At 36.5% G+C, this 16128-nt stretch overlaps 1 protein-coding gene across 1 annotated transcript in view; it reads left to right on the top strand.

Moving 5' to 3' along the window:
- The window catches only part of LOC145246720 (neurexin-4-like), a 302693-nt gene that overhangs the window by 126527 nt on the left and 160038 nt on the right, over positions 1-16128 (top strand). Inside the window, exon 6 of the mRNA XM_080108463.1 lies at positions 6568-6777. Coding sequence (XP_079964589.1) covers positions 6568-6777 — 210 coding nt within the window. The remainder of the gene's footprint in view (positions 1-6567; positions 6778-16128) is intronic.

Genomic DNA, 16128 nt, shown 5'->3' with positions numbered 1-16128 from the left:
TTCGCATTTTGAGTAAAAACGCTTTGATGTAGTTGAGTGTCATTCTAAAGTATCCTCACTAAAACTTATAAAGAAAAATGATTGAGTAGAAGTAATCTATATATCTATAAAAGTGAGAATATGTGTGTGTGAGAGGATACTTCTCAACCTATATACTCAACAAATTTTTAATCTACAAACTTGAAATTTGGTATATAGGGTTTTCAGACATGTGGAAAACATTTTAATCCGTTTTCATCTGGAAAAAAAAAAGGATTGCTAAGGGGGTCAAAATTGAAAAATTGGTATGTGGGGAGTCGTCAGACTTTTCTCTGTTTGCTAACTGTTTCATGATTGCACATGTGTGAATGGTTCACATTACAGATTCCTCATGCTAAGTATAAGTTGGTTTGAAACACCTTTTTAAAGAGTGTGTAATGATGACGGAATGGTAATCATACTTGGCTCACTGTTTTTCGGTTTTAATTTAGATTTCAGCTTGAGTATTTTTTTTTTTTTTTTTACTTTCAAGAAGTGAAGGGCTTAGAAAAAACATAATACTTACATGCACATACCTCAGTTTTTGTATAACCACTTTGTATAAATTAAAATATAATATTTATATACATTTTAGAACCGGGCGATGCTAAGCGACCGGCTAATATATTTATAAAAGTGAGTGTGTGTGTGTAAGAGGACACTTCTCAACCTATATACTCAACAAATTTTTGATCTACAGACTTAAAATTTAGTATCTAGGGTATTCAGAAATGTGGAAAACTTTTTAATCAGTTTTCATTCGGAACAAAAAGCTGCTAAGGGGTAAAAATTGAAATATTGGTACTTGGGTGGGGGTGGCAGCGGATTTTTATCTGTTTGTGAACTGTTTCATGACTGCACATGTGTGGTTGTGAAACATGACAGCTTCTTTATATTAAGAATAAGTAGGTTTGAAAACACTTCTTAAAGATCAGGGCAAGCTGTTTTAATGGTTATCATACTTGACTCGCTGTCTTTAGGTTTTGATTTCAATCTCGGCTGGAGTATTTTTTTTTCTACTCATAAGAAGTGAACTGTTTATATAAAAACATCATGCATGCACATTTCTGAGTTTCCTTTCATTTTTTTACTCCATTTTTTTTTTTTTTTTAAAGGAATTTAACTCCGAGTACATCTAGTTACAAATAAAAATCAATTTTATTGTAAATTGCAGTTTTATTGTATTGCGCTGTTCATTTTTATTTTCTTTCTTCTCTGTTTTACTTCCTTCCCCTCTCCCTCCATGTTGAGGGTTGGAAATTCTGCCATAAGCAAATTTTAACAGCTGGATGCCTTTCCCCAACACCAACCCTTCAAAGGCAAAACACCATCTTGTTATAATTCTCCGCTAACTGATGCAATGTACTTGTCCATTATCAAGATAGTAATCCGCACAACCACTCTGTTCTCAGAGTTGCTATCACACTTGCGTTGGATGCCGCAAGGACTACTGCTAGCAGGATAGTTTATTGAGGTTTATTCCTAAATCCTCCATTTTCTATCTATGCCTATGCATATTAACAGGGCGTGACTCTTTGTTATGCACGGACAGTCATTAACAATGGAGAGTTACAAATTGCAAACACAAAATATGCTATTTTGTGCATCGCATGATGCTGGATGCATGGAGACCAGTTGAGTTAGCTACAGAAAGCTGACTCGGAAAGGTAATACTCCTCTGCATGGTCTCTTAACCAGGGATGTGCAGAGGGGGGATCCTAAGCACCTGCCCTTTTTACTTCTCTTTTAAAAATGCCCTTTTCAGAGGAATATATTATATGTCTGTGCCCCACTGAGACACAATTTTTTTTTTTTTTTTTTTTTTTTTTACTTGAGCACTTACCCTGAAAAAAGTTCTGTGTGTCTTTAATCCTAACTTTACTTACTTAAATGAAAATCTGATTTATCTCCCATGCTTTATGGTAACTTTGCGTACTTCCGTTCTTATCACTATTGGATCAAGACAATACAAGAAAGATTGCCATTTTTAATATAAACTTCTATACAATCTTCTCTTTAATTTAACAAAATTTTTTAATGCGAATACTTATTTCAGCATGACATGTAAGCACATCAAAATGTTGTTTTTTTACTTGAAATGTGATTTTCAATTGTGACTTATAGTAAAGAAGCACCATCTTTTAATTTTTTTTTTTTTTTTACATGGTCACCACTTATCAAGGCCTGGGAGCCACTTGGGGATAAGGGTTATTGCGTGTACAGTAATCAGTGAGATAGTATCGTAGTAATCATTAGTATTGGATATTTGATAGTGTCTTACTTAAGGGGGCGGTTTGTCAGGAATTTGTTTATGTTGGACTTGAAGACATCCAAGTTGTAGTCAAGTGGGAAACAGGCAAATGGAAGAGAGTTCCACAGTCGTGCACTTCTGAGAAAGAAGCTCTGCTCATGGAATCTACGTTTGGATTTAGGCACAGATAAAGAGTGGGGAAAATTAATGACAGTAGTTTCAGCTAGATGGGTGTTTTTCGTGAAAGATTGGCGAGGGGGACCAGAGATTGGATCTCAAATGATCACTTGCCATGGAAATAATGATAAAACAAAGACAGGCTTGCAATGCCTCTTCTGTGGGAGAGAGAGGCTGCAGGGAAGAGAAAAGGGCATCCCCCACTAAGCCACAAAGTCTATTTTGTATTCTGTCAAGGCAGAATAAGCTGCTTTTAGCAGCTCCAGCCCAGATGTTGCAGCAGTACTCCATTCTTGGATGTACTTGGCTTTTATATAGATAGAAAATTGCATCAGTAAGATATCTTCTGGAGCGATTGAAAGATCCCACCATTTTCCCAACGTATTTGGCAACAGACCTGATATACGTGTTCCATTTCAGATCAGGAGTAAAGGTCAAACCCAAAAGCTTGTCAAAACATGAAGCCTCCCCAAGACGAGGGCCATCCATTTCAATTGATGCCAGATAGGGATCAGAGCGTTGATGATGTAAAGATAGAAGCTTGGTTTTGGATGCATTAAAAGTAACCAGCCACCTTTTCCCCCACGCGCTCAAGATCAGAGGAGAGAAAATCAGAACTTTGTCATTTACGGCCTTTGATGTGTTGCCATAGATGGGCGTGTCATCAGCATAGATGTCAATGAATGATTTAAGCATGTTTTGGGAGATCATTGATGTAGATCAGGAAGAGAGTTGGACCCAGGATGGACCCCTGAGGGATTCCAGCATTAATACTGTGGACCTCTGATTTCTGCCTATCAACCACTACTCTTATGAACCTATCAGAGAGAAATTATTTAATAATTGAGAAAATATTTCCAGTTATACTGTAGCTGGAAATCTTGTGAAGTAGGCCCTTATGCCATATTTTATCGAAGGCCTTCGATATGTCAAGAGCAATTGCCCTGGAAAGGAAGCCTTTGTCAAGAGATTCACTAATCCTATGAGATATAATTGTTAGCACATCTGCTGTAGATCTTGCGGAGCGGAAACCATATTGCATGTGACTAAGAAGGCTGAGGTGGTTGACTACTTCTTTATTTAATATGAATTCCAACAACTTACTCATGACACACAGGAGACTTATTGATCTGAACTGAGAGGGAGATGACTTTTTGTCTGAATTCTTAAATACAGGGCATACTGATGAGGTTTTCCAGGGTGTTGGAAAGCACTTCTCCTTAAGACAATGCTTAAACAGTTTTGTAAGTATAGGGGCAAGTTCTGGTTGAAGTTTTTTCAGCACTATAACTGGAATGCCGTCAGAACCAGTTGCTTTACTGGAATCAAGATTCTTGATTAGCTTAGCGACCTCACGCACAGGTATTTGTATGTTGCATAGCGTGTTGCCTGTTATAGGAGGAAATACAGGGAGTTGATGGCCTTCGTCGCTTAGAGTAAAATTAGCTGCAAAGTTCTTGGCAAATAGTCTGGCCTTGTCTGATGCTGACGAGATGACCTCTGGTCCATTGATGATAGTTGGGATAGAACGCACACTTCTGTTCAGGATCCTGTTTGCTATTTGTCAAAACTGGTGGAAGCCAAGCCACTGCTTTGGATTTAACGGACTGAGCATATAGCTCTCTTGCATTTTTTATTACTCTTTTACAGTGGTTGCTGGCAGTCCTGAAAGCAGCTTTTGTACCAGTGCATCTATTACATTGGAAGCAGTGAAAAAAAATGATTTCTGTGCACGATGGCAGCAGCACATTCTGGGGAGAACCATAGGTGGTTGTTAGGGTTTTGTTGGAATTTTTTGGATGGTATGAATCAGTCTATGCCTACAATTAACCATTTGGTCAGGTCTGATACTATGGAGGACATATCCTTTTTAAACATGGAATGCAGGCGTAGATCAGATACAAATGTACAGAGGCTATCCCATTCAGCCGTAGAGTATCGATATACAGTACGGTGGAGAGGTACATCTGAAGACTTATTGCATTTCATTTTTATCTTAACTGATACAACCGAGTGGTAGGAAGATCCCAAAGGAGACAGAACGGAACATGAACATAGCTCAGGGGAATTTGTGAGAAAATGGTCTAGAAAGCTAGCGTACTGACCGGAAGTATCGGGCACATGGTTGGGTTCGTTAACAATCTGGGTGAGGTCATAGGCAATGGCAAAATCATGGCAGAACCTTCCCTCATTATCTATCTTGTTTGAGTGGGTCAGCCATTCCACATTGTGGACATTGAAGTCACCACAAATTTGGATGTTAGCCGAAGGATGAGCAGACATGATGTGGTCAATTTTCTCAGATATACTCTTAAAGAGAGTAACTCCACTGTTGTGGGGGCAATAGAGGGCAAATATAAATGCAGTGGTGTAAGCAAGTGCAACCCGGAAGCTCATATAAGGTAAATTAGGGTCTTCACTGGAGATATCCCTACCACACGGAAAGCCATCTTTAATGTAGGCACATATTCTATGCCCATGGCAATCTTGGGGGTCAGATTTAGATGTTAAGTTAGAGTATCCTTTAATTATGAACTCATCTTTGAGAATAGATGATCATACCCTTGTGTAGTTTGAAAATTAAAAGAAATGACATGTTGCTTACTTCATGCTGTGAAGTATTGTTTAAAATGTGAAACGAAAGTGATAGCAACTTGGAGAAAAGCGTGGTTGTGCGGATGACAATCTTGACATAACCTGTCTTATCTAAAAAGTTATACACTTATTTTTTTTAATTAAGAATCTACTGGATTTTGAATTGGGTTGGTGAGAGTACATTAAGGGAAATTTGGATTTTATAATTTTGATTGTTGCAGATAATTTACTTTTTAAACTAAGGAAATCTGAACTGTTGGTTGCCATTGTGTGTTATTATTAGGACATTTTTTTTAAATCAAATCCCTGGAACACACAAGGCATTTGTTACAAACTGACCACAACAGAAAGAAAAGATTGCTATTATGAATCGGTCAATCTTTTAAGAAATACAATACTAATCATATCTTGTTAACTCTTACCGATCTCTACTTATTTGCCCCTGTTCCTTTCTTTCTGCCTCATTTCTGTCCCTATCTACCCTCTGCTCTGTATCATTCTCTTTGTATCACTCTCTGTACCCCTTCCCCTCCTCGTCTCTCTCTGTACCCCTTCCCCCCGTCTCTCTCTGTACCCCTTCCCCCCGTCTCTCTCTGTACCCCTTCCCCCCGTCTCTCTCTGTACCCCTTCCCCCCTTCGTCTCTCTCTGTACCCCTTCCCCCCTTCGTCTCTCTCTGTACCCCTTCCCCCCTTCGTCTCTCTGTACCCCTTCCCCCCTTCGTCTCTCTCTGTACCCCTTCCCCCCTTCGTCTCTCTCTGTACCCCTTCCCCCCTTCGTCTCTCTCTGTACCCCTTCCCCCCTTCGTCTCTCTCTGTACCCCTTCCCCCCTTCGTCTCTCTCTGTACCCCTTCCCCCCTTCGTCTCTCTCTGTACCCCTTCCCCCCTTCGTCTCTCTCTGTACCCCTTCCCCCCTTCGTCTCTCTCTGTACCCCTTCCCCCCTTCGTCTCTCTCTGTACCCCTTCCCCCCTTCGTCTCTCTCTGTACCCCTTCCCCCCTTCGTCTCTCTCTGTACCCCTTCCCCCTCTCGTCTCTCTCTCTCTCTCTCTCTCTCTCTCTCTGTACCCCCCGTCTCTCTCTCTGTACCCCTTCCCCCCGTCTCTCTCTGTACCCCCCCTTCCCTCTGTACCTCTTCCCTGCATCCCTCTCTGTACCCCTTTCCCCCGTCTCTCTCTTTCTATATACCACTTCCCTTTCTCTCTCTCTTTCTTTCTGTACCCCCTTCTATCTCTACTTATCTACCTCTCTCACTCTACATGGAGGTGCTAGCCACAATAGACAAGGATATGGTTGTCAAAGTGCAACTAATTTCATGCTCACTTTGAGATGGTTGTCTTTGCTGGTGACTTAGATGGAAAGATAATGCCTGTAACTCTAATTGTTTCTAAATAAACTGTCTCATCTCTGCCAACATAATATTGTTTTCATTGCCTATTTCATTTTCTTTTTGTCAACTGTTTTCTTTTACTGCAACAGCCTCATATACTTGATAGATATATAATGTGAATTCATTGTTTTATATTTTAGATTCTGATGTTGCCTTTTTTGATGGCAACTCTCATATCAGTTATGATATTAGCAATTTACCTGTTGCCATTCATAGTACTGAAGATGTTCTGCGGATTCATTTCAAGACAAACAGGCCGAATGGAATTCTTTTTTATACAGATGGTAACCAAGGTGATTATTTAGCCTTGGAGTTGAAGCGAGGGTACCTTTATCTACACATCGACCTGGGTAAGACTTTTTTTTTTTTATTAACCCACTGATCGATATGTTAGTATTTATGTGATGCTGCTTTAAGAACAGATTAATTTTTTTTTTTCTAATTTTGTATACAAACTTGTAATTCAACTTATTGTTGGCATGTTTTACTGGCCCCATGGGTTAATACCTTACTAATATTTATCCAGATGAATTAACTTATTCTGTCCTACATACAAATTAGTAATAGTTTTAAGGTGTTAGTATTTTCATTAGATGCCAAATACTGGGGTCTTGGATATGACCTTAAACTATATCCGATGGTGAGGCCCTAGCTTGCGGGCTTTAGGGAATGTAGAGCCCCCCTGTAATTGCTACTGCTCCCAGGTCCACTCTGACTCGGAGTGGTAGTACCTGTTAGGGTCCCAACTATGGATTAAATAGAAACTGACTTGAAAAAAACAAGCAAATATATTCTATTAAAGATTTTTTCTTCAAAATAACTGGATTTGGCATTAAAAAATCTGAAAAGGGTTGATATGCCATAAAACGAAAACAACAAACCAACCAACCAACCAAATACTGGTTGTAAATGGGCAGATGAAACATTATGATCACATCGCCTTGAGTAGATCTATGATCTTTTATTTGAGAAATGTAAAAAAAACATGGGAAAAAAAAGTAGATTTCAATTAATGAAAATGATCTGTTGACAGTAAATTTGAAGGTTGATTGAGTATACATACTTCACACACCACACTAATCACGAACTAGCCAGGTGTCCATGGAAGTTAACTCTTCTGTTTCTCAAAGTACCAGCAATTGGTTGAGGTAGAGCTAAAATTTGCATTCGACACTGCTTTATAAACAGTTTACCTTTTTTGGAATTTTTTATATAGACTTGCAATTCAATTTATTGTTGGCATGTTTTACTGACCCGATGGGTTAATACCTTACAAATATTTATCCAGATGAATTAACTGAAATAACTAACAAAACGACTCTCCACCTGTATAATAACATGCCACAAAGATGCAGCAAGTGAAAGTGACAATCATATCCAACGTTCAAATAACTAGTAAACTCCCTGTCAAATTGAACCAAACCGAACACCATGAATAAATATTTGAAAATATAAAGAACTTGAAACATAAAAACCTTTATCCAAAATGACCGGATTCGTTATTAAATAACCACGAAAGGGTAATTATTAGTGTTAGGTTGATTAATCTGAATCGTAACTTTAGATGTATCATAATCAGAAAAAATTGTGCTTATTTTCCAATGCCAAAAATGATGATTTTAATTGTATTTTTCCTGGTGCTACCAGATCAGGCTGTCTACTGACTTCCTGAGATGAAACGCACCTACATAGATGTCTTTGTTTTTTTATTCCCTTTTGCAAAACTTAGTCATGTTCTGCGAAAACAAAAACAAAAACAACATTCTCCTCCCCCTCCCCTCCCTCGTTTTCTTTTTCCTTCACCTCCTCACCTTTTTTGCCTAGTTGGTAGGGCGATAGAACATACCAACTGCCCCCCTGCAGAGGGTAAAAATCCTTCAATGGGACCACCAGTTGACCGTTGGTGGCAACCCGTAATGCATTAAGAACGGGATCCTGGTGGTTGAGTGGAACATGCCTAGGAAATAATAACATGATACTACAACACACCACTTTGGCCCTTACTAGGCTAGACGGGAGGTTGGATAGGCCCGATCCAATCAATCGGTTGGTCATGACAAGCACTAATTCAGACAATCCAAACAAAAACACACTAACACTCAACATAAACAATAAACTGAATTAATAAGCGATGGCTGAAGGGTCAATCAAGCTGGGAAAAAGGTAACCATCAGGAATAATAAAAATACAGGGAAATCCCATACTTGGGTGGGCATAACCATATATTGTGAATGCTTGGAAACCTCCCCATGTTTGAGTATACCAGCTATGTAGCCCTGGAGAACCGAGGCGAATGGGATTTACCCCCTCATAGTTCTTCCCCATAAGGGGCTCCGAGGAGGGTGGGGAGCATGGCTGATGAATTTTTCAAAAATTATTATGAATACCAAAAAATCCAAGAGACCACACACAGAAATTGACTCTGACAGCGACAATGAAGATACAAACTTTCCAAGATTCATCGTGCTAGAAGCAACGTCTAATATACCGTTAACTAAAATGTCACCCTTCATTATCCAAAAGGTAATATCAAGCAAAATAACACCTAAAAATGTCAAAAAATTAAGGAATGGTACCATATTGGTAGAAGTACTAAATAAAAAACAGGCCAAAACTCTACTTCAACTACAAAAATTGCATGAAACAAACATCAAAGCTTATCCACACCAAACACTAAACTACTTCAAAGGAGTCATAAAAAACCAGGAAATCTCCGTCTGCACAACAGAAGAAATCAAAACAGAACTAAAAAACCAAGGGGTCACAGATGTAAAAAGAATCACATTTAAAAAAAAAGGAGAGGTAATATATACAAACACTTATATATTAACATTCAATTATCCTCAAATACCAGAGACCATCAATATAGGTTATGAAAGAACGAAAATAGAACAATACATCCCAAAACCTTTACAATGCTACAACTGCCAAAAGTTTGGACATAATAAAGACCAATGTCTAAGATTCTTCACATGTGGAAACTGCAGTGAAAAAAACCCAGACCACGATGAAGAAGACTGTCCAAATAAAACCAAATGCACAAACTGTCAAGAAGAGCACCACTCTCACTCAAAACAGTGCAAAATATATAATCAAGAGAAGGAAATAATAACAATCAAATATCAAAAAAATATAACCTTCCAAGAAGCCCGCAAAGAAGTCACAAATTGCACCAAAAACTCATATGCCACAATAACCCAACAAGCAAACAAAATGTACAACTACAATGAACTAAACCTTGCTCCAGAAATTGCAAACCTAGCAAAAGAACTAAAGAACATACTTGAAGAATTAAAATCTTTTTTATCAGAACTGAAAATAAACTCCAACAGCCAAATAAAAGTCAGAAACGAACAACCCAGTATAAAAGAAAACGAAACAAAGGAAATCAGAAAAACTTCCATCAATATTGAGGAATCAATCCCTAAAGAAATGAAACCTCCTCAATTATCAAAACGTGAAAGATCCAAGTCACAAACAAGGACAAAAACAGATGTTAAAAATAAACACACAACAACAGAAAAAATGGAAATAGAACAGAACAACAAAAAAACTACCCCCCAAAAACAAAATGACAAACAAAAAACAGAATTAGTATTAATTGAAAATGAAAATAAATTTGAACTAGTTGAAACTGATAGCCAAAAAAGACAGTCAAGACAAAGTAAATCTAAAAGTCCCAGACCAAAACCCAAAAAAAGCCTCTCACCAGAAACAAGAAACAGACCATCCACTTCCAAAAGAAACACCCAAACTAACATCGAAACTATGGACGTAGACATAAACACCAACAGTCCAAAACCAAAAGAAAATATAAACCATGACTAACAAAATCCTACAGTGGAACATAAGAGGATTAAAAATTAATATCGAAGAAATGCAAATACTTATCAAATCCTTATGTCCTGCAATAATTTGCCTACAGGAAACACACTTAAAAGAAAATGACAAAATTAACATAAAACACTACTCAATATACAACCACATAAACAAATTATCATGCAAAGCCACCGGTGGATTATCAATACTGATAAACGAAAACATTCCACACAGCAAAGTGAACTTAAAAACAAATATGCAAGCTGTTGCAATAACTGCAACACTACACAAAACAATAACCCTATGCTCACTCTATATACCACCAAATGAAACAATAAACGAAACTGAATTAAACAATATAATCAAACAACTACCTAAACCTTTTCTACTGTTGGGAGACTTCAATAGTCATAATATATGGTGGGGCAGTAAAAAAAACAACAAAAGAGGCCAAACCATAGAAAAAATAATTAACCAAAACGATCTATGCCTACTCAACAACAAAGAGAATACATATATGCACCCACCAACGGGAACCCTATCAGCAATCGATATAACACTATGTGACCCAACTATATACATGGATTATAGCTGGAGAACACATAAGGATGCATGCGGAAGTGACCACTTCCCAATCATAATAGAAAACGAGAATCCCAAGCCAGAAGACAAAACACCCCGCTGGAATTTACAAAAGGCAAATTGGGAAAATTTCCAAAATACATGTCAATACAGATTAATACCTGAAGCGAATCCTGACTTAGAACACATCACATATTTCAGCAACACCCTACTCACAATAGCCGAGGAGAACATACCAAAAAGTTCCACTACTACAAAATATAACAAACCCTGGTACAATAAAGAATGCAAAGAAGCTATAAGAGCCAGACGTGCAAACCTAAGGAAATTTAAAAACAGTCCAACGAAAGAAAATTTGGACACCTATAAAAACAGCAAAGCCAAAGCACGGAAAACTATCAAAGAATCAAAACGGAACTCGTGGAAAGATTATGTAACAAAAATTAATCAAAACACAAAACCCAAAAAAGTATGGGAGATGGTCAGAAAAATAGCAGGAAAAAATACAAAGAACCCTATTAAACACCTTATATGCGACAACACAAAGATTACCGACAAACAAAATATCGCAAATAAATTAGCAGAACAATTCTCAATGAACTCATCATCAAAAAACCAAAATAAAAAATTCCAAGCTATAAAGAAAAATGAAGAAAAAATAAAAATAAACTTCAAATCAAAAAATGAAGAAAACTACAATCAATTATTCAACAGTGCAGAACTAGAGGAGGCAATAAACAAATCTCCCGATACAGCAGTCGGCCCCGACGAGATCCATTATCAATTCCTCAAAAAACTACCAAAACCATCACTGGACTACTTATTACAAATTTACAATGAGATATGGATAACTAACAACATTCCAAAAAACTGGAAGCAGGCAACAGTAATCCCAATACCCAAACCAAAAAAAGACCATACAAACCCAACAAACTACCGACCCATTGCACTAACTAGTTGTTTGTGCAAAACTTTTGAAAGAATGATTAACGAAAGATTAAATTGGTACTTGGAAAGCAAAAATCTAATTACAGAAAGCCAGTCGGGTTTCAGGAAAAATAGAAGCCCCACCGATCACTTAATAAAACTGGAAACACGCATAAGAGAAGCATTTGCAAAAAAAGAACATCTAATAGCAATTTTTTTTGACATGCAAAAGGCGTATGACACCGCTTGGAAATACGGAATCCAAAAAGACCTGTATGAACTAGGACTTAGGGGTAGAATGCCAGAAATTATCAGAAATTTCTTAACAAATAGAAACTTCCAAGTACGGATGGACAACACTTATTCAGTCCAAAAAGATCAAGAAATGGGGGTCCCCCAAGGCAGTATCCTGTCTGTCACCCTCTTCAACATTAAAATAAACAATATCATAAAAAACATAGACCCAGGAATTGAAAATGCCCTATACGTGGACGACCTACTTATATACTACCAATCTAGATATATACAAACAGCCGAACGCAAACTACAACTCTGTCTGAATAAAATAAACAAATGGGCCATAGAAAATGGATTTACATTCTCAGAGGAAAAAACTAAATGCATCCACTTTTGCAAATTACGAAAATTCCACCACGACCCCAACCTGAAACTGGATAACAAGAACATCCCACTTACCGACCAACATAAATATTTAGGTATTATATTTGATAAAAAATTGAACTTTATACCGCATATAAAATATTTAAAAGCAAAATGCCAAAAGACAATGCAATTGATCAAAGTCCTAGCACACACCGATTGGGGTGCAGACAAAGTCACATTATTAAAATTATACCAAACTCTAATCAGATCTAAAATGGACTATGGATGCTTCATCTATGGAGCAGCAAGGAAGTCCTACATAAAAGAACTAAATACAATCCACCATCAAGGATTAAGATTAGCCTTGGGAGCATTTAGAACCTCTCCAGTAGAAAGCCTCTATATAGAGGCCCACGAGCCTCCACTGATTCTAAGACGACAGAAGTTAGCGCTACAATATTACCTAAAGCTGGTATCAAGTCCAACAAATCCTGCATATCAATGTACCCTTCACCCACAATACACACATCTCTTCAACAAGAAAGAAGATATCAAGCCCTACAGCCTCCGGATAAAAAACCTTCTCACAGAAGCCCAAATGGACATTACAAAAATACATAAATATAACAAATCAAAAACTCCACCCTGGATGATCAAACAACCACACATAATATTAAAATTAAATAAATATCCCAAAACGAAAACCCACCCATCAACCTTCCATGAAGAACTACTTATCATCCAGAATACATACAAAGAATATACACAAATTTACACTGACGGATCAAAAGATGGAGATAAAGTAGGATGCGCAGCCATCCACAAAAAAATAAAACTAAAGAAAAGGCTCCCAAACGAATCTTCTATTTTCAGCGCAGAAGCAACAGCCATAGATTTGGCACTGAATATAATAACCAATGATGACCATCAAAAATATATCATATTTACTGACTCACTTTCAATACTCATATCTCTAAAAGAAAAAAAAATGACAAACCCACTTATTACAAAATTGCTAAACAAAATAGATGCCATAACCATGAAAAAAAACATTATCTTTTGCTGGATACCAAGCCATATCGGCATATACATGAATGAACAAGCAGATAAGGCAGCAAAGGAAACTCTGCAACAAAACCACATAAGTGGAAAAATCCCCTATACAGACCTAAAGACTAAAATAAACACATTTTTGAAGAGAAAATGGCAAGAAAACTGGAGCTCATGCACCAAAAACAAACTATTCCAAATAACACCAAATATTGGAACGAGAGACACCAAAAAGTTAACAAGAAAGGAAGAGGTAGTAATGACCAGACTGCGAATAGGTCACACTCACATCACCCACTCACATCTACTAAAAGGGGAGGAGACACCAAACTGTATAACGTGTCAAGAACCCTACACAATACACCATATACTGACAAACTGCATTGACCTTGAACAAATCCGAACAAAGTATTACCAAGAAAAAAATCTGAAAACAATATTAAACAAGATTGATCCCCAAAAAATTATCAATTTTCTGAAAGAAACTAAAATATACTCAAAAATATAAGGAAAGACCCCCCCCCCCCACAAAAAAAAAAAAAAACCTTAAGAAGAACAAACCAATATTTAACACAACATAACGAACCTTTCGGCATTAAATGACCCCAAAGTGGTTGATATGCCGTAAAACAAAACAAACAAACAAACAAACAATTGTATTTTTTTTTTAATTTGATTTTGTTTCAAACAAAATCTTCCACTGTTGGTACTAGTAATAAAATAATAAAGTTTTAAAATACCAGTAAAACTAAAATCCATACATCCCCACAAGTGTTTTTGCTTTGCAGTATGCACATTTAGCATCTTTTTTTTTTATTACACTAGAAAAATGCGAGCATGAAAAGTAATATGGTTAAGCTTAAACATGGAAAAGTAAAGGACTAGTTGTTAAAACTGGAAGAGAAAAGTACAAGATATTCTAGTAAAAAATATAATAAATTTATAACTTAAAATATTGCAGCATTAAGAATTGATTATATAATGTTATAAATTGAATTACTAAAATAATCTTAATGCTGCAATATTTTAAGTTATAAATTTATTATATTTTTTTTACTAGAATATCTTGTCCTTTTCTTTTCCAGTTTTAACAACTAGTCCTTTACTTTTCCATATTTAATCTCAACCATATTACTTTTCATGCTCTCATTTTTCTAAAACCTCTCGAATTATCTCCCTTTCATGCTTTCATTTTCTCTGTTTCACTTGTTACTTCTCTTTCCGTGACAGCAGTGAATTAGTAGCAACAGTAGTTGCTGAAGCGATATGGTTGCTAAAGAAACCAGTCATAAAAAACGTCACTCACCTCCTTACTTTTTTTTAATGATTTTGAAGACCAGAAAATTCATCATAACTTGTTTTAGTGAACGAAAATTGAAAAAATTTTTTCACAATATAGCGGAGAAGGTGATTCATAAACTGTAATAATTGTTGGAAATTTGGTCGAAAAATGAGTGAGCCATAAAGCTTTAAAGCAGTTCTAAATGACTAAAACTGCCACTTAACCATATATTTAAACACTACCGTATTTCAATGAAACAGTAATCAGGAAAAATGAATCTAGGTTTAAATATTTAAAGATTTATAAAGAATTGGAATTGGGGAGGGGGGGGATATTAGAATCGTCCCATCACTAGTTGTTATGCTGTAAAATAAAATAACAAAACCTAAATCCAACCAAACATTACATACACACAACAATTTGAATAGATATAGAATTTTTAAATGGAAACTAGCAGGTCCTCATGGAAATGCCATGGTGTTTTTCTACATCAATCCATATAAATTGTTATAAATGAGGTTTGTTTATTTGCATTAATGCACTGCTGAAATATGGCAGTGCAAAATAAAATAAAAACTATGCATGTGAAACCACATTGACTCTCTACTCACTAATTTCCTATATAGTCAGTCGTCCACCAAGGCCACGTTTGTCAGTTGATGTTAGCTCATATTGAACTCTTAAAGTTCTCAATCTAGTTCAAGCCACATGCTTTCAACTGCCAAACTCGTAACTGTCTTTAATTGTTGCAAACCCAAGACTATTTGCAACTGTCCCTGACTGTCGCAAAACCTACTGCCACACCTAAAACTTCCCGTAAACTAACTCTAAATATGTCCGCTCTTTTGTCCACTGTACCTTGATTAACAATCATATCAGCTTTTGTGTAGCTTAGTGAACAACTTCCTCTGCATTGTTTTGTTGATAAACCTATTTCCTATTTTTTTTTTATTTTTTTTTTTTTTAAATATGTTTTTTTTCCTAACGTTTCGTAGAAAGGAGACGTTGATAGTATCAAATGATAATGTGTGGCCATGAAGTCGTTTAGCATATTATTTCCAAAAACTTAATACTAAGGAACTGCAAGTGTGTAAATTATATGGTGTTATTAGAAATCTTATTTTAAGAGAAGATTTTTTAATTTTGAGTAAAAAAATGATTTTTTAAAACCGATGTAAACTATATTATTGAATTAATTTGGAATTCTTTTTGAGATGAATAATTTGTATAGTTTATTTTATTTATTTTTGTGGACTATTATCCTCATCCCAATGTTTTTGCCAATTATTCCTCTGGCCTTCATCAGGTGGTTAACTGCAATGGAATAGGAATGTTGAATCCTCCAACTACATCTACAGCAATTACTGCCTTCCATAGTTGTCGTCATCTCACCATGGTTTGACCAACTAATCCTCTGACCAACTTTGGGTGAGATTAA

This window comes from Euprymna scolopes, chromosome 24 (genome assembly GCF_053919585.1).
Source record: "Euprymna scolopes isolate OS-2025 chromosome 24, ASM5391958v1, whole genome shotgun sequence".
Classification (NCBI taxonomy): domain Eukaryota; kingdom Metazoa; phylum Mollusca; class Cephalopoda; order Sepiida; family Sepiolidae; genus Euprymna; species Euprymna scolopes.
The sequence above is the reverse complement of the archived record's forward strand: the minus strand, read 5'-3'. Positions and strand labels throughout refer to the sequence as shown.